The 19650-nt window shown below is 41.5% G+C and overlaps 1 protein-coding gene across 43 annotated transcripts in view; it reads right to left on the bottom strand.

Moving 5' to 3' along the window:
• Positions 1–19650, bottom strand: part of DTNB (dystrobrevin beta) — a 296524-nt gene that overhangs the window by 94032 nt on the left and 182842 nt on the right. For 42 of the 43 annotated variants that reach the window (XM_016948165.3, XM_016948172.3, XM_016948177.3 and 39 more), the window contains one exon: positions 13378–13455. The exons of the other annotated variant lie outside the window; for it this stretch is intronic. In XM_016948165.3, coding sequence (XP_016803654.1) covers positions 13378–13455 — 78 coding nt within the window. The remainder of the gene's footprint in view (positions 1–13377; positions 13456–19650) is intronic. 43 annotated transcript variants of the gene reach the window in all.

Raw genomic sequence — 19650 nt, 5'->3', positions numbered from 1 at the left:
AAGATTGATTTGGGTAGAAGGTTAGATGTAGGATCACTAAAATGGGAGTGTAGGCCCAAGGCAGGGTCCTGACGAGCACCAGCATATAAGAAATGAGTACAGCTAGAGGAATTTGTCACAGAGGCCAAGGAAGGAAACCAAGGATGGAAGGAGCCAAAAATTAGCCACACACTGGAATGTGGGTCACTTCAGTCACTTTCAATTCAGTCATTTTCAATCTGAAATTCAATCTATCTTGGCACTTTGGAAGGCCAAGGTGGGAGGTCACTTGAGGACAGGAGTTTGAGACCAGCCTGGGCAACATGGCGAGACCCTGTCTCTGTAAAAAAATGAAAAATTCAGCCTGGTGTGGTAGCAACATGCCTATGGTCCTAGCTACCTGGGAGGCTGAGAAGTGCCTGAACCCAAGAGTCTGAGGCTGCAGTGAGCCGTGACTGCATCTCTGAACTCCAGCCTGGGCAGCAGAGCAAGATCCTGTCTCTTAAAAATAAAAATAAATCTATCTAGCTGTTGTTTGCCTCTATCATCTGCTAGAATTTAAGGCTAGGAGAAGAAAAGACCACTGTCACCTTTCACATAGCCTGGCCTCCACAACTTCAGAGACCAGATCGCCCCAAGAAAGATCCCACATGGAAGCTCTATGAGAAATGCTGAGTGAGAAGCTCAGAAAAGCGTTTCTGTGTCCTCCACAATAAATGCACAAGGCCAGCTGATTCTAACAGTAAATTGTAAGACAATTCTCTGACTCTGGAAAGTCCTAAAGTGTGAAGAAATATCAGTAGTTCTGTCATGGTGGGAGAAATCTGTAGGAACCACCAAAGCAGGAGGAAGACGTACGAAAAAATATTCCAGTGAAAACCCGAACACCCAGAATAATCAGTGACTTTAGTAAGGAAACCCTAGGTAAGTGGATGCAGGCTAGGGATTAGCACTGAAAGTAGCATATTTCAGAGTAGATTCTTACACAAGACAATTTTTTTTTTTTTTTTTTTGAGACAGCTCTGTTGTGCCCAGGCTGGAGTGCAGTGGTGTGATCTCAGCTCACTGCAACCTCTGCCTCCCAGGTTCAGGCAATTCTCCTGCCTCGGTCTCCCAAGTAGCTGGGATTACAGGCATCCACCACCACACCCCCAGCTAATTTTTTGTATTTTTAGTAGAGATGGGGTTTCACCATTTTGGACAGGCCGGTCTTGAACTCCTGACCTCAGGTGATCCACCCGCCTTGGCCTCCCAAAGTGCCGGGATTACAGGTGTGAGCCACTGCACCCGGCCTGAAGACAACAATTTTGGATCACAGTATGTAAAGCTGTGTCCTGTTACAGCAATGTAAACACATGCCTGCTGTTATATCAGTATAACAGTACTCTAATGCCTGACTGAGACTCTCAGATCCATGGGGCAAGCAATGTTACTCTTCTCTAATGTGATCCTTCAGCACACCATAAATAATTCTCAGCAAATTAAGTTCCTTTTCTCCTCTGTCACTAAAAAAAAATACACAATGTCAAGGCACTAGCGTGGAAGAGATGGATTTATAGAATGTAAGGACACTCCCCATCTGGATTATCTCTCCTCAAAGGACTTTAGCCACAAAGGGCAAGGAAGTACAACATCCTTCCAACAGCTCACCGTCTCATAGGTTGTGGCTTGACGCAATCAACTCTGTTTAGGGGAAAGAAAATAGTGTGTGCCTTCGCTGTATTACAAGCTAATGAGAAAAAATAGTGCTGTCCCATGAGGGCGTGTGAGAGAGACAAAGAAGCCCAATGACATGCCAGGCTCTATAGGTTCTCCGGCACAGCCAGGTTATGGACAGAATGAAGGACCTGGAGTGACATGGGGCTCTCTAAGAACTGTTCACCACCACTCACCTTTCCTGTGCTTATCTACCCAGCGGGGTCTCGTCTTGATGAAGTAGCAGTCGTGATGCTATCTAAATTTGTCAAATGACCTCTTTCCCAACACGAAGTGCATGAAAAATCTTTTTTTTTTTTTTTTCCCGAGACGGAGTCTCACTCACTCTGTTGCTCAGGCTGGAGTGCAGCGGCCCAATCTCAGCTTACTGAAACCTCCGTCTCCCAGGTTCAAGCAATTCTCCTGCCTCAGCCTCCTGAGTAGCTGGGATTACAGGTGTGCACCACAAAGCCCGGCTAATTTTTGTATTTTTCATTGAGACAGGGTTTCACTATGTTGGTCAGGTTGGTCTCAAACTTCTGGCCTCAAGCAATCCAGATCCACCTGCCTCGACCTCCCAAAGTGCTGGGATTACAGGCGTGAGCCACCGCACCTGGCCTGCATCAAAAATCTTTACCAAATAAATGTCATATTGAACAAGAAAACATATCTAGTCCTTCCACTTTCTTCCCTCCCCACTCCCCCATTTATGTTTTCTCCTGAGTAAATAAGCTCAATGAGGTTAAGGACCCGCTATCAATCAATGCTTGGGTTTAATGTACATAAAATTCTAGTAATCGGTTAACCTTCCTACTAGTCAGTCATGTGAAACGCAATGTAATATTATATTTACACATAATATGTATAAAATAGAGGAATAATACCTTTCTTTTTAATTTCCCTGCTCTGAATGGAATAAGCAGGCAGTACTATGTGATTTATTTGAAATAACTGAAAAAGAAAATCCCTTTCCTAGCAGAGGAAGTACTAATTAAGGGGCAAGCAGCAGCAAGAATATTTTGAGAGACGGAATTTGTTTTTGGCCCAAGCCTGGGGAGTCTACACCCTCAAAGAGCTTGTAGTCTAGAAAGGCATCGAACACACAGCTACTATGATACTATGATATGTACCAGACGCTGCGGCTCACAGAAGATCACATAATATAGTTTTAGGGTGTTACGGAAGGCTTATTGGAGGAGTGAAAGCTAAGATGAGAAGGAAGAATTAGATGACAAAGAAGAGAGAACAAAGGTGAAAAGGATGGGGAGGTCCTTCAGGGAGAAGTGGCATATGCAGCCACCTGCCTGGGGCATTGTGAGAGGTCCAAGTGCTTCTGAGTATGGATGCTGAGAAGAGAGAGTGGGATGAGGTAGGGCTGGAAGGGCTGGCAAGGGTCAGCTCAGAAACAAGGGCCTTGTAAGCCACACTGAAGAATGGGGGTTTTAGCTTGTAGAACTGTGTGGCCATCAGCTACCTATGGCTATTTTAAATTCCAATTCACTCCAATTAAATAAAATTAGGCTAGGTGCAGTGGCTCATGCCTGTAATCCCAGCACTTTTGGAGGCCGAGGTAGGTAGATCACCTGAGGTCAGGAGTTCAAGACCACCCTGGCCAACATGGTAAAACCCCATCTCTACTAAAAATAGAAAAATTAGCCGGGTGTGGTGGCACACGCCTGTAGTCACAGCTACTCAGGAGGATGAGGCAGGAGAATTGCTTGAACCCAGGAAGCAGAGGTTGCAGTGAGCCGAGATTGTGCCACTGCACCCTAGCGCCTGGGTGACAAGAGTGAAACTCCATCCCTAAATAAATAAATAAATAATTAACAATTCATTTTCTCTGTCACATCTCAAGTACTCGACAGACACATGTGGCTAGTTGGCTCCCATACTGGTTAGCACGGAACACTTCCACGCTACCAGACAGTGCTGCTGTAAAGAAGATCCACTGGCAAGTTTCAATCGGAAGAATAACATAATCAGATTCGCATTTCAGAAAAACCCCTGCAGCTGCAAAGAAAAGACTAAATTGGGGGTAAAGTGGGGAGTAGACTGGAGATTCCCCAATAAGATCCATGAAAAAGTTGAGAACTGTACCACAGCACTGATTTGCTTTAAGTGTTTGCTTTACTAGCTGAAGTGAGCTGAAATATTTTACTAGTTTGGTATTAAGAGGAGTGAAAAAAAATCTCTGGTTAAACATAGTAGGTCTAGGCTGGATCAGCACGGGAATTTCAGCATTTGGAAATGTTTGTCCTGTGTGCCAGGCTATGGCCCATCACCATCACTTGATGGAAGCAACTACAATGAGTCAGCTTCTTAGGAGATAAGGTCAAAACATATTTCAGCGAAAAGCCCCAAAGCATGTGTGTGTAAAAATGTGTTTTTTAAAAGCATGTGTGTGTTCATGTGTGTATCAGAAAGAGAGACAGACAGAGACATTACATAGTAAGAGAGGAAGAGAGTATGTGTGGGGGCTGCTAGAGAGAAAAGGGGTGTGTGCGCATGTATGCATGTCAGGTTCTACTGGTCATTTGTTGGCTCTAAGTATTTGTATCCCCTTTGCTGGTGTGAGATTCGCTGGAAGAATCTGGATGACAAAAACGATGGTCTGGTTCCCAACCTTGTTCTTCTGGCACAAATCTTCCTCCAGTGTTTTGACCAAAGGGACCTTAATTCAAGCCAGGGAGAAATCTGAAAACGATCCTCACTTTTCCTCGCCCCAACCACATCCAAAATTTACAAAGCTTGTCTTCACTCCCAACATCCCACAAGCATCTCAATCTGAACACGACAACATTGCACTTGAGATCTTTTTCCCCAAACTTGCTCCTTCCACTCGGCTCTGCCGATGGTCTATGACGGATGTGACGCTTGGTCACGCTCAGGACCTCAAGCCTCAGTCCAACGCGAAGAAGAAACAAACTATTAGTTACTATGCTTCTGTCAGCTTCTATTTTTCAAACTAAGGTATTTAAGTATGGACTTGGAAATACTCAAACTTTCTGTTTGTACTAATCTGAGTTAGAACTGGTGAAAGGCTTACCTTAAATGCTTGAGTGGAAATGGAATCTAATCCCAACCCAGAAGCAGCTGAAAACTGGCGGTCTGCCCAGGCTGTCAGACAGGCTCTGGACACCTGCCAACACTAAGGACCCTGCAGTTCTCTAAGATTATGTGTTAATTTTCAATTACTCTGCTTTTCTGTCTTAAAAAAAAAAAACGCTGGAGAAAAAACTATTCTTGTGTTGACTTGGTGAAATTCTCACAAAGACTTCATACATGCTAGTTGTTTCCTGAAACTATCATTAATTCTTGCTTTTCAAACAAACTCTATTTTTCTCATTTCACAGGTGGGAAGAGAATCCATGCACTGAGTCCACATATGGATAGTTTCTGACTTGATCACTTTTGTTTTATTCCTTTTCTTAGTTTCCCCCAACATCTCTGTTGTCCTTGGTCTTAAAAAAACAAAAACATAGTGATTTTTGTCATTCTGCTATATTCTATAGATAATAAGAAAAACTCTTTACCTTGTCACCCAGTCAGAAAGCCATTTTAATACAGGCACACATTGTTTTATTGTGCTTTGCTTTATCATGCTTCACAGATACTGTGCTTTTTACAAATTGAACATTTGTGGCAACCCTGAGTTGAGCAAGGCCACTGGTGCCATTTTTTCCAACAGCATGTGCTCACTTGGTGTCTCTGTGCCACATTTTGGTAATTCTGGCAATGCTTCAAACTTCTCCATTATTAACATCATATCGGTTATGGTGATCTGTGATCAGTCATCTTTGGTGTTACTATTGTAATTGTTTTGGAGTGCCACAAACCATGCCCACATAAGATAGCCAACTAGTCAATCAATATGTGTTCTGACCGTTTCACTGACCATCTCTCTCTCTCTCTTCTCAGGCCTCCCTATTCCCTAAGACATAAAAATATTGAAATTAGGCCAGTTCATAACCCTACTATGATGTCTAAGTGCTCAAGTGAAAGGAAGAGTTGCATATCTCTTATTTTAAATCAAAAGCTACAAATGATTAAGCTTAGTGAGGAAAGCATGTCGAAAGCCAACACAGGCTGACAGCAAGGCCTCTTGTGCCAAACAGTCAAGCTATGAATGCAAAGGAAAGCTCTTGAAGGAAATTAAAAGTGGTACTCCACTGTACACAGAAATGATAAGAAAGCAAAACAGCCTCATTGCTGATGTAGTTTTAGTGGTCTGGATAGAAGATCAAATCAGCCGCAACATTCCCTTAAGCCAAAGTCTCATCCAGGAAGGCCCTAACTCTCTTCAATTCTATGAAGGCTGAGAGAGGTGAGCAAGTTGCAGAAGAAGAGCTGGAAGCTAACAGAGGTTGGTTCATGAGGTTTAAGGAAAGAACCATCTCCATAACATGCAGGTGCGAGGTGAAGCAGCAAGTGCTGATGGAGAAGCTGCAGCAAGTTGTCCAGAAGATCTAGCTCAGATCATTGACGAAAGCAGCTACACAAAAACTGCAGATTTTTGATGAGATGAAACCGGCTTCTATCGGAAGAAGATGCCATCTAGGGCTTTCATAGCTAGAGAGAAGAAGTCAATGCCTGGCTTTAAAGCTTCAAAAGGACAGGCTGACTCTCTTGCTGGGGCTAATGCAGCTGGTGACTTTAACTTGAAGCCAATGCTCATTTACCATTCTGAAAATTTTAGGGCCTTTCAGAATTATGCTAAATTTACCTTGCCTGCACTCCATAAAAGGAAGAATAAAGCCCAGATGACAGCACATCTGTTTACAGCACAGTTTAATGAATATTTTAAGCCTACTGTTGAGACCTACTGTTCAGAAAAAAAGATTGCTTTCAAAACAGTACTGCTCATTCATTGACAATGCATGTGGCTCCTAAGAGCTCTGAAGAAGATGTACAAGGAGATGAATGTTGCTTTCACACCTGCTAACACAACATCCATCCTGCAGCCCCTGGATCAAGAAGTAATTTTTTTTTTTTTTTTTTGAGAAGCAGTTTCACTCTTGTCACCTAGGCTGGAGTGCAATGGCACAATCTCGGCTCACTGCAACCTCCACCTCCCGGGTTCAAGTAATTCTCCTGCCTCAGCCTCCCAAGTGGCTGGGATTACAGGCAGGTGCCACCATGCCAAGCTAATTTTTGTAGTTTTAGTAGAGGCAGGGTTTCACCATGTTGGCCAGGCTGGTCTGGAACTCCTGACCTCAGGTGATCCACCTGCCTCGGCCTCCCAAAGTGCTGGGGTTATAGGCCACCACACCCAGCCAAGAAATAATTTTGACTTTCAAGTCTTATTATGTAAGAAATACATTTTGTAAGACTATAGCTGCCATAGATAGAGTCGTTCCTCTGATGGAGTCTGGGCAAAGTAAATTGAAAACCTCTGTAATGGATTCATCACTCTAGATGCCATTAAAAACATTTGTGATTCATGGGAGGAGGTTAAAACAAACATTAATAGGAGTTTGGAAGAAACTGATTCCAACCCTCATGGAATTCTAGGGGTTCAAGACTTCAGTAGAGGAAGTAACTGAAGATGTGGTAGAAAAAAACAAGAGAACTAGAATTAGGTGTGAAGCCTGAAGGTGTGACTGAATTGCTGCAATCTCATAATAAAACTTGAAAAGGTAAGGAGTTGCTTCTTATGGATAAGCAAAGAAAGGGGTTTCTTGAGATGGAATCTACTGGTTAAGATGCTGTGAACATCACTGAAATGACAAGGATTTAGAATATTATATAAACTTAGTTGACAAAGCAGTGGCAGGGTATGAGAGGACTGACTACAGTTTTGAAAGAAGTTCTACTGTGGGTAAAATGCTATCAAACAGCATCACATGCCACAGAGAAATCTTCCACAAATGGGAGAGTCCATTAAGGGAGCAAACTTCATTGTTGTCTTATTTTAAGAATTTGCTACAGCTATCCCAATCTTCAGCAACCACCATCCTGCTTAGTCAGCAGCCATCAGTATTGAGGCAAGACTCTCTACCAGCAAAAAGACTAGAACTTGCTGAAGTCTCAGATGATCATTAGCATTTTTTAGCAATTAGATATTTTTAAAATTAAGGTACCTACTTTAAAAATATATACTGCTATTGCACACTTATGAGGCTATAGTATAGTGTAAGCAAAACTTTTATATGTACTGGGAAATTTAAAAGTTTGTATAAGTCACTTGATTACAATATTCACTTTATTGCGGTGGTCTGGGACCAAACCTGCCGTGTCTCTGAGGTATGCGTGTACTATTACATTAACTCATCTCTTAATTTGGCCATGTTTTTACAGTTCAGAAATAATATTTATACTGTGGCATCTTCTGATCTTCAAAAACTGCTTTTCTTTTTTATGAAGTATAAATTAAAGTAAATATGCTATGATAAAATCTCGCCTTTACCTAAAAGTGCTAGCAATTAGGACTACTCAGGATTATAGGCTCTAATATTTACCATTTCCCATCCAAAGATGGTATTATGTCCCAAGTCAATACATCATCAACAACTGAACAAAACAGAATAGAAATAATTACTTCTATTTTTGAGAGAATATTATTTGTTGGGAGAAATAAAAGTGAAGTGTTAGGGAGAAAAGACCTCTTCTAAAACACATCTATGCAAAAGGAGGTGTGATATAATACATAAAACAGTTTTTTTCAGAAGCCACCCAAAAGAGAAGCCCATAGCTGTAATTCCTGAGTACCTCTACCTTTTCCAGGGACTATGAGCCAATCATTCTGAATCTGCGTTTCCAGAGCGTTCTAATTCCTAGGGTTGGCTTTCTTCTGGGCTTGTCTTACTTTTAGCCTACGTTTTAGTTTTTCTCTGTTAAGTTCGTTACCACTCATCCATTTGCTTGGCTGCTACCAAAATTTTGTTGCTATTGTTTCTCTTCTTTTTCTTTGTTCTTGTGAGTTTTTACTTTAAAAAAAAAAAAAAAAGAAACCTCTTGGCTGTCATTTTAGTGGTGTTTCAGGATGAAACAGGCAATGTGACTTAATATGCCATGCTATCTGTTACTTTCCTTTTCCCTAAGTCTCTAAATTGCAATTATCCTATTTGGAGATCTTTACTTTTGTATACTGTGTGTGTGAGTGTTTAAAATGCATCATTTGTTTCATGGTTTAATGGGTTAATGAATCACAAAAGGAGATACCTAGGCCTGGTCCAGATGACTGGGTATAAATTGGATACCCTGGACCTCGTCCCTTTCACAAGAGGTGGCTAAGACTCCTGGGAAAAGTGCGAGAGCATCGGCAGTTGTACATGGATGGCTGCCTTATGTGAAGAAGGAAAATTCTGGACGTGGAAATGTGTACGGGAAGGCTTGTGTGTGTGCATGTGTGCACACAGCTATGTGCTAGGTAGGAAAACCATGGTCTGCTAACAATCTCAGTTATTTTTCTTTCCCAGGATCTCTCTCTCTTCTTCTTCTTCTTTTTTTTAGAGACAGAGTCTCGCTATGTTGCTGAGGCTGGAGTGCAGTGGCTATTCACGGCATGATCATAGCTCACTGCAGCCTCAAATTCCTGGGATCAAGCGATCCTCCTACCTCAGCCTCCTCTCTCTCTTCTTTTCTTGGCAGTATACTCTTCTTTGGGGGAAATGCTTCTTCCTCTGCTCTGATGCCATAGGTCTAATGGGTATGGTCCCTCACATACACACAAGGATGGACAGCAATGCAATCCAGGACACAAGAATCCTTCCTTGCGTTTTTCTAATCCAAAGGAGGAAAAGCACAACCCCTGGAGGGGCAAGGCTGTAGGGAGGTGTGTGTCTGGAACCATCGGCAGCTTGGGAGCAGCTGTTCTGCAGTGGCAGGGAGCGAAGATGGCACACAGAGAGAGGCAGCTCGGAGAAGGAGGGCCACCTGGGGGCATTCCAGCTGCTTTCGTGATCTGTGTACTCTTCTGCCCTTCCCTTTCTGCTTTTTGCCTTTGCTTTGTGGGTTTTGCCTTTTAAGGTTCAATTTTAATACTTGGAACTAAAGGAGACATAATATTAATATACCAACTGAACGCACAAAGCACAAAGTTGCATACTGAAGGCTTTTGTTACTTCCATAGTTCTATGAAATTCCCACAGAATTGTTAAGCTTTAAGTAACCATAAACACAGCTAAAGCTTTAGAAGACATTTAAAAATAAAAAAAATTAGCATCATTTTCCATATTTGTCTGAATATAAGTTGACTTAAAATAATAGAACAGTACACAGCATAAGAACACAATTCACATTCTGAACCTTGGGGAAAAAGAGGTCTAGACGCAGGCCTCCTAGGAAATTGGACAGGGGAGGGGTATTTTAAGCCTATGTTTTAAAGCTTTGAAAAGTTTTTTCTTGTTTGCTTTTAAATGTACTATGTGGACGCTTTTAAAAGAAAGTAAATTTCAAGAAAGTATTTAGCCTAAGGCAGACAAAATTTCTTTTCAGTTATAAGATATCAATTTAGGGATATTAAAAGATTATTAGGGAGGGCAAATCCCTACAGTAGAACCTCTCAGGAACATAATTTATGGTTATCTCACATGACAGTCATCATCTCTGCCATTTATAAGGTCTTCTGTGAAAAGTAAAGCTTACATTCAGATCATCTTTTATTTGGACTAACAGCATTACTTTTGGCCACTGTGATAATCACTATTTTTATATGCACTGCCTATTAAAAAGGTAGGAACTAGAGCACTTAAAATTTTTCCTGCATTTTTATCACTGTGCATGTTGTTGTCTCATTCAGTGATTGACGTCTTAGGATGAGTTCTAAAAGAAACCTCTTATTCTGGAGAGTAGCTGCTCTATCTCCGCGAGCATTCCTGTCTGGGCAGAGTAAGGCTCTGTGGCTGGCAAGACGTGCTGGGCTCCTGGCTTCCGTTAGACTCTCTGGCCACACAGGTCTGTCCACATTCAGAGGAGGGAAGAAAAGCTGAGGAGTCATTAAGGAAGCAAGTAGAATACTACCTGGAAATTTATACTATTTGATTACTGGGGCCATGAAAAGCCAAGTCTATGAATTAGGTAATTAGTATCCACATGGTATATCACAATCTCGTACTGAATATAAATGGAATCCCCTAAAATCCTGGGGGCTGTAATGGTAGGGTAGGACATTTTGTTCCTATGGAGCCGCTACTCAAGTAATTGTGCTTCTTAATCAATCGGAGCTCAACCTTCTTCTCTGGTCTGCCCTCTGGCTGCCTTTGGTCTGCTGGTCAGCCCTTGGAAAGTTTACGATAACCACCTCTAGGGTGGGCTAATTCCACCAGAAAGAGTGGCTAAACACTGACTTTAAGATGAAATCTTAATCCAGGCTATAGATTATCTGAAGCAGCTTTCAAAAATGACAGGTATCATTTTGTGACTGGCAATCACAGCTGGCTACTTACAATAAAGCCTGCAGGTGTAACACAGCAAGCCTGAGGGGTAGGCCTCTACAGAGGTGGCTATGATTATTACTGCTCCCTTCTTTTAGTTTTTTCAAGCAATAAAACATTGTCCAGAAAGCCATGCTCCTTCTAATAGCCTCTAGCAGCCACATTCAGCTGTGGTCGCCCTCATGTACTCGGGTGACTTAGCGTGACAGAACTAGTAAATGATGAGAAGAATTCAGATGGGAAATGCTACTGAATGAGATGGTATTCTTATAATTAACAGGAAAACTATGACCTGAATTCTTTGAATCGGCCACCTTATCTGCCTGGTTTTGAAATGGAAACATCTTTGATCTGGAGTCTGGGTTTGAATGCTATGGGTGTTAAACATAAAAAACTGAAGTCCAAGGACAGCAAGGGTTATCGTAATATCTAGGTAGGTGGGACAGCTTAATTGCTTTGTATTCGTCCATAAAAATTCCTTTCCTGCTTGAGAGGGCATTGCTGGTAAATCATTCTGTCTCTTCCTCACTTATTCTCACATTCCAGTTTATTTCCTAAGTCATAAAAATAATACATTAAATTCTCACATAAACCCCAAAAGGCAGATATTATTTTTGTCCCCATTTTAGAGATAAAAAATTGAAAACAAGGCCAGGTATGGTGGCTCGTGCCCGTAATCCAGCACTTTGGGAGTCTGAGGCAGTTGGATCACTTGAGATCAGGAGTTTGAGACCAGCCTGGCCAACATGGTGAAACCCAATCTCTACTGAAAAAAAAAAAATACAAAAATTAGCTAGGTATGGTGGCAGGTGCCTGTAATTCCAGCTACTCGGGAGGCTGAGGCAGGAGAATCGCTTGAACCTGGGAGGTGGAGGTTGCAGTGAGCTAAGATTGGGCCACTGCACTCCAGCCTGGGTGACAGACAGAGACAGTGTCTCCAAATTAAAAAAAAAAAAAAAAAAATGAAGACAAGAACATTTCAAGGTAAGCAAAGAGCCAGATTCCAACTCAGAAAGAGTCTGGCTCAAGAGTCCATGCTCTGGTGCCCTGTACCACTCAGCTCTGTCCAGAAGCAGTGGCCTGACTCTCTTGCTGCTGGAAAGTGCCCTAGCAAGGCTAAAGGCAAGTACTCTTACCTGGTCAGGTCCTGAGTCTCCATGCGGGTAAAGTGTTATCAGGCCACTCTGATTTATTAAGTCCCTAACTTCTCTCTTCAGGGTAGTCCTACACTTTACTCGTTAGCTTCCTTGTCAGGCTATTGCCCAAACTTGCTTGATGATAAGAATCAGCTGGAATAAAAATGTAGCTTCTCAAGATCCTATCTTCAGAAATTCCAGTTCACTGGGTCTGATGTTGTCCCAGAAATCTGTTTTCAACAAGTGACCCAGGTGATTCTTCTCATCAGTCAGGTTTGATAAACACTGACCTAGGAGTTTTAGCCAATGGGAACAAACATCATTGTCTGAAGCACTATGTATTATATAGTCAAAATTTCTATAGCATTTCTATAGCTGAATTAATCCAAAGCAATCGGTACATATGGCACAAAATGTATTTTTTTCCAGGAAGGACTAGGGGGTCGGCTGGAATGTCTTTGTGGTTTTCTTGTTTCTGAGTGATGACTGTTAGAAAGAATTCTTTAATGGCCATGCCCTTGAGGGAGTTTTTGCATTGCTCTGGTCATGGAACAGCTTATACCAAATAGAAAGCCATTTTATATAGTTCTTTTAAGTCCTGCCTGAGAGAATTTTTGGAGAAGAGCAAATTAAATAAAGAGGAGAAAGAAGTACACAGTTCTCATTCCTTGAGGGCCCCTAAAGCAAACTCCTTGCATAACCAAAAGAGAGAGACTCAGGCTTTTCAACTTAAATGTTTATAAATCATATACAGAATGATTCAGGAGAAAATTTTATAAGGGATTAATTCAATTTACACAGTCTAATCAAAGAGCAAAAATGATCTTTGACAAAGAATTCAAAGGCAAAACTGTTGAAACTCACGACTACCAAAATATTGTTTAAGGTTAAAAAAACGGATCTGAAATGTGCCTAATCTGCTCTGACACTGCCACCACTGCTTGTCACAAATGAAGTTTCCACCTGAGGCACCACTGAAAGCCAAACTTCAGTTGCTATATTTGTGAGTCAGTGGGGGAAAAAAGGAAAATAAAAAGTAGAAATTAAGACTAAAAGACGGTCAAAGGAAGAGAAAGCAAACCAGTCCTTTCTGCCCTGTGGAACAACCTGCTTTTCAGGCCTCATTTCTGGCAGGGGCATCGCAATCAGTAGCAGAGGCCAACACCCAAGTCGAAGGCACAAGACATACGTACCTCTTGGTGGGAGTGGGCACTCCAGAGGACATGTGGCTAACCACGGTGTCATTCATATTAGTCAGAGGGCGAGGAGGACTGAAAGAAAAGACATTTACCTTATATTAATAATGACCAACTAGGGAAAACAAGGGAAACGACGATAAGCATGGTAAGAGCAAAGGGACCAATCATCATTCGCGGTAAGCACAGTGGGACCCATGGGGGGGGGACCCATGGGGAAGGGGAGGCCCATGGGGAGGTTGGGGACCCATGGAGGGGGGGAACCCTTGGGGAGGGGGGTAGAAATCGATACTTCAAACCTAAGTAAATTCAGCAAGAGGTTCTCCCTCACAAAGCCACAGGGCCACTGAGCTGTGGGTACCAGAGATGCAACTGATTATAAGCACACTACTGCAGGACGTAACTTTGGTGGCTTTTGCTTTGTAGTTTTAGTACATAAGAATTTAAATTCTGCCCCTTAGTGAATTTCTCTACATTTTACGTACAAGATTACTAGGTGTCTGGCATTCATTGTATATTACAAAGGTCACAGCATCGAGGTGCATGCTGTTCCTGAGATTTGGTTAGAGCTCACTGGTTTTCCTCAGACTTAGTTTGTAAACTTTTAACCAGAACAGACTGTTAAATACCACGTTCAAAAATAAAGACTCTGGAACAAACTTTGATTAATTCTCTACTAGAATCTGAACAACAAATCCAAATTTTACACCTATACCCTAATTAGAATGTTGTCTTTGATAACCCCTAATCCAAATTTAAACTTCAAGGTTAGCATTTTTGGTAACTTGTCTTTAGCTGCAGGTTTTCTGGACTCAGGTCCATTTCTCCTTCTTGTGAAAGTCCTGAAGGAATGAATTCAAGCTTCTCAAAAAGGTGCCAGGTATCTTGCCTTCCAGCCATTCTTCAACCCCTCTCCCTCCCTACCAGGTTCAGCTACAAAAGGGTTCTGTCTTGCATCTGGAACCACATGACTATTGCTGAATACTTAAACTGGAAAATTTCTCACTTCCTCTTTTAAACTGGAAGAAGTACAGGCATGTGCCACACAACGACGTTTAGGTCAATGACAAACCACATACATTATAACAGATTATAATACTGTATTTTTACTGTACCTTTTCTATGTTTATATACATAAATACCCTTGTGTAACAGTTGCCTCCAGTATTTAGTACAGTCCCATGTTGTACAGGTTTGTAGCTTGGAGGCTACATACATAGAGTGTACTTACACATACTTGGATGGTTTTGCCTGCTGCAAACCTAGGCTACACCATATAGCCTAGGCTACACCATACGGCCTAGGCTACACCATATGGCCTAGGTATGAAGCAGGCGAAACCACCTAGGTTTGTGTAAGTACACTCTCTGATGTTAACACAACACAAAATTGTCTAACAAAGCATTTCTCAGAATGCATCCCCCATTGTTAAGTTATGCATGATTATACTTCTCAGATTTGTCTATCAAAAGCATAAAACTGAAGCTGATAGTCCTTCTTTCATATTTAGGTGCTTGGGAACTAACTACCTTCTGGTTTCTCCTTCCGTTTAAGGACAGAGTTAATTATGTAAAATGTTTTTGGAGAGGTTATACTTAGCAATTCTTTGTGAATATTAAGGGATCACAGGCTTTATTGTTTTGCAGGTTTCGTAGTACACTCAAATAAAAGCTCAAGGGGAAATATTTCAGGGAGGGCCAAGGAACCCAGACGTTAAAGAAGGATCTCTTTCTCTCTCCATCTATCTATGCACTTTTTTTTCTTCTTAAACCAACTGCATTTCTGTATAGGGATTTTTAAAAATGATTTTTCCATTTAATGGAGAGGATCCAAGATGGAAAGTAATTTGCAGGGAACTGATTTTGGTCTCTTGATTTTTAAGCCATAGTACTATGCTTATTGTTCTACATTCCTCCCTTTGTGTGACACGTCTCTAAGTAAGACATTTAGAATTGAAATATGCCTCTCTAGGCTACTAGAAGTCAGTTCCAAGTTATTTATCTGACTACCTGTCTTCAGACAGATATCCAATTATGTCCCAAACTTTCAAGACTATTAATGCTAGTGGCTGTGCTGAGTTATAGTCAATTAATCAGTTGTTTTAGGTTGACTAATGATGGAAGTGAACACAGAGATTAGCTTGTATTTAGTCCTAAATTTATATTTTTGCCTCTAGTTCTTTTATATCAATTGTCCAACTGAAACAAGGAGACAATCCCTATGAAAGAACCAAATCCAGCACAACAGCTTTCTGGTCCTGGAAATAGAATGGGCTATTCTTTAATGTATTATTATTAGCAATCTATTTCCAAAAGAAGATAAAGACATTTTCACATTGCTTTCAGAACTAATACAGTTACCTGCTATATATATATATATTTTAATTTTTAATAAATAATAGAGACAAGGTCTCACTATGTTGCCTAGGCTGGTCTTGAACTCCTGAGTTCAGGTAGCCTCCCACCTCAACCTCCCAAAATGCTAGGATTACAGGTGTGAGCCACCATTCCCGGCCACCTGCTATATTTCAATATTAAAGATATCACTGCATTCAATTTCCTTTTTGGTATTCTCAGAGGAAAAATGAGAATAAAAAATTCAAATTCCTAGAACATAAATCCATGCAATAAAATTTCATGATTTGTAACAATTTGGTCTGATACCACAAACATTTTTATAATCAATAACTCTTGGTATATATCATGTTCAACCATTATAGCACAAATATCAAAGCTTCTTCTCTAATATTCAAAACCAGACAGTAATGGTTATATTATAAACTATAAACTAATCATAACTGACCCCCAAATGTCATAGCCTTTCTGAACTCCTAACATGCTTTGCTAGAAAGACAGGTATATGTCTGCAGTTAAAAATGAAAGAAGCACTTGCAAACTTAAAGGAGGTCTTTACTACAGAACCTTCACTAGAGCCACGACTCACCATGAAAGCCAACAGCTCAGATGCATTCTTAGAAGGCGTAACATGGCCTGGGGAACATAGTGAGACCCTGTCTTCACAAAAATTTAAAAAATAAAATTAGCCTGCTGGCCAGGCGCAGTGGCTCATGCCTGTAATCTCAGCACTTTGGGAAGCTGAGATGGGTGGATCACAAGGTCAGGAGTTCAAGACCAGCCTGGCCAAGATGTTGAAACCCCATCTCTACTAAAAATATATAAATTAGCTGGGTGTGGTGGCGGGTGCCTGTAATCCCAGCTACTTGGGAGGTTGAGGCAGGAGAATAGCTTGAACCCGGGAGGCGGAGGTTGCAGTGAGCCAAGATCGCGCCACTGCACTCTAGCCTGGGTGATAGAGCAAGACTCCATCTCAAAAAAATTAAATTAAATTAAATTAAATTAAATTAAATTAAATTAAAAAATAAAAAAGATTAGCCTGCTGGCTGGGCGCAGTGGCTCACGTCTATAAAACTAGCACTTTGGGAGGCCAAGGCAGGCGGATGGCTTGAGCCTGGGAGTTTGAGACCAGCCTGGGCAACATAGCGAAACCCCGTCTCTACAAAAAAATACAAAGATTAGCTGGGTGTGGCGGTGCACGCTCGCAGTCCCAGCTACTCAGGAGGCTGGGGTGGGAGGATCACCTGAGCACAGGGAGGTTGAAGTTTCAGTGAAACTGACATTGTGCCACTGCACTTCAGGCTGGGTGACAAGTGAGATCCTGTCTCAAAAAAATAAAAAATAAAAATGAGTCTGGCATGGTTGCATGTGCTGTAGTCCTAGCTACTCAGGAGGCAGAGGTGGGAGGATCATTTGAGCCTAGGAGGTTAAGGCTGCAGTGAGCTGTGATTGCACCACTGCACTCCAGCTTGGGCGACAGAGCAAGACCCTGTCTCAAAAAAAAAAAAAAAAAAAAAAAGGTAATACACTAAAAATGACTTCTTGCTCAAACAAACATACAAAACCTTCATGGTTCTTGTAAGACATAACTGAAAAGAGTATTTCCAGGTATAAAGCAGACATTAATGCTACAAATTATAGAAACTTAAAAAAACAGAATTGGCACAACATTAGATTGGTTTTGTTGATCTTTAACATTTAAAACCAGTTGAATACCTTGAGCACCAGATGTTCTGTATCTTCCTTTGGTACAGATCTCAGCAAGGTATAGGCACTATTGAGTTTCATGATACCGAAATGGCCACCATCTATCGCTTGGTCCAGAAATTTGGGAGGTTCCTTCTTTGTTAATAAGATATACCATTTTTTCGATGGGATAGAATAAGATGATGATATAGGTAGAAAGTATCTGGTAGTCAGTAGAGGTAGTTTTTAAAAGACTTGGCAAGAATTTGGTACTTCTTAATTAAAGGGAAAGCATCACTGTTACTGGGTACCTACTGATAAAAGATTATCTTTATTTCAATGACCTAACTGTATATAGATGGAGACAAACATGCAAGCAAATCATCACAATGCCATGTAATGAGTGCAGCAATGAAGTATGGTCGGTCCTCCATGTCTGTGGGTTCAACCAACTGCAGATGGAAACTATTCAGAGAAAAAGTTCCACAAAGTTCCAAAAAGTAAAACTTGAATTCACCATATGCTGAGTAATACACTGAATCCTTGCAAAGGACGTGATGTGTAGGCATTGTGTTAGGTATTACAAGTACTCTAGAGAGGACTTACAGTATATGGGAGTATGCGCATAGGTTATATGCAAATACTATTCTGTTTTATTTCAGGGACTTGAGCATCCTGGGGTTTCCGTATCTGTGGGGGCTCCTGGAACCAACCCCCAGGGATACTGAGGGACAACTGACAGACCAAGTGCTGAGAGTCACAGATGAAGATCAGGTACTTCTGCCTGGAGATACTTCTGCCTAGAGGAACAAGGGGCAAGAATCGTCACGGAAGGCCTCAGAGAGGAGGCACCGTTGAGAACAGTTTTCCAGATACAGAAAAAGAATTAAGAGAACCCTAGATAGAAATAGTATGTAAAATGGCATAGAAATCCAAAAATACATGAGAAACTGGGTCTAATTTATTTGTTTGACCAAAGGCATCTGAAAGGGAGTAGCTGGAAACGCATGTGGAAAGGTAGAGGAGAGGCAGGATGTGAAAGGAGCTTGTCCTATCACAAGGTGAGAGATCTGAACTTTATATTGCAGGCAGCAGGCCAAGCACTGAACGTAAGACAAACACCAATGTGACCATCACATCATTTTAAAAGCTCACTCCAGAATCTTGCAGATGCTGGTCTTTTATCAAAAGTGTGCATGGGAATCATCTGAAAAGCTTTCTGTAAGATAAGATACCCAAGCCCTACCCTCAGTTCAGTGACTCTGAACTTCTAGGGGTGAAGGGAATCTTTCCCCCATATAATATATAAATATATCATGTAGGATATATTGGGAAGCAGGGGAATGGAAGCTAGGAGGCCAGGTAAGAGGTTATGGCAGTTGCCCAGATCAGTGACTATGAAGGTGGACAGTGGTAGTGAAGATGGGGGCGAGAGAAAAGGAAAGCTATTGTGAAGACAAAACCAGTAAGAGAGGGTGACTGATTAAGTACACAGGGTTAGGGAATAAAGAATAAGAGATTTTTACCTTGACTACTGGGTGGTAAAATATCCAAACTAGAAAACACAGAGTAGGAAACAAGATCTGAGGTTGGAAAGGAGGAGGGATGGGTAGACAGAATGAGCAGGAAGATAAGAGTGAATAGGATTTGAGTTTTGAAATTGTTGGGTTTGAAGTACCATTGATAATAAGTACAGGTAAGTGGATGTCTAGAAAGCAGTTGAAAATAGGAGAATAGAACTCAGATGAAATGTCAAGTTTGAAAATACATGAGTGTCATTAAACAGTACCTGTTCATTTCAGTATTCTGAACACTAAAAACGTGCATTTACTTATTTATTTATTGTTTTGAGATGGAGTCTCTCACTCTGTTGCCCAGGCTGAAGTGCAATGGTGCAATCTCAGCTCACTGTAACCTCCACCTCCCAGGTTCAAGCGATTCCCCCCTCTCACCCTCCCGAGTAGCTGGGATTACAGGCATCGGCCATCATGCCCGGCTAATTTTTGTATTTTTTGTAGAGACGGGGTTTCGCCATGTTGGCCAGGCTGGTCTTGAACTCCTGACCTCAGGTGATCCATCTGCCACGGCCTCCCAAAGTGCTGGGGTTACAGGCGTGAGCCACCAAGTCTGGCCGAAAACGTACATTTATATTTATTGTTTTTAGGCGGGGTAGGAGAGGTTTGGGGACCTATGCAGTAAGAGGGTGGCTTAGATAACAGGAACAGAGGTT

Source organism: Pan troglodytes, chromosome 12 (assembly GCF_028858775.2).
Source record: "Pan troglodytes isolate AG18354 chromosome 12, NHGRI_mPanTro3-v2.0_pri, whole genome shotgun sequence".
In the NCBI taxonomy this organism is placed as follows: domain Eukaryota; kingdom Metazoa; phylum Chordata; class Mammalia; order Primates; family Hominidae; genus Pan; species Pan troglodytes.
The sequence above is the reverse complement of the archived record's forward strand: the minus strand, read 5'-3'. Positions and strand labels throughout refer to the sequence as shown.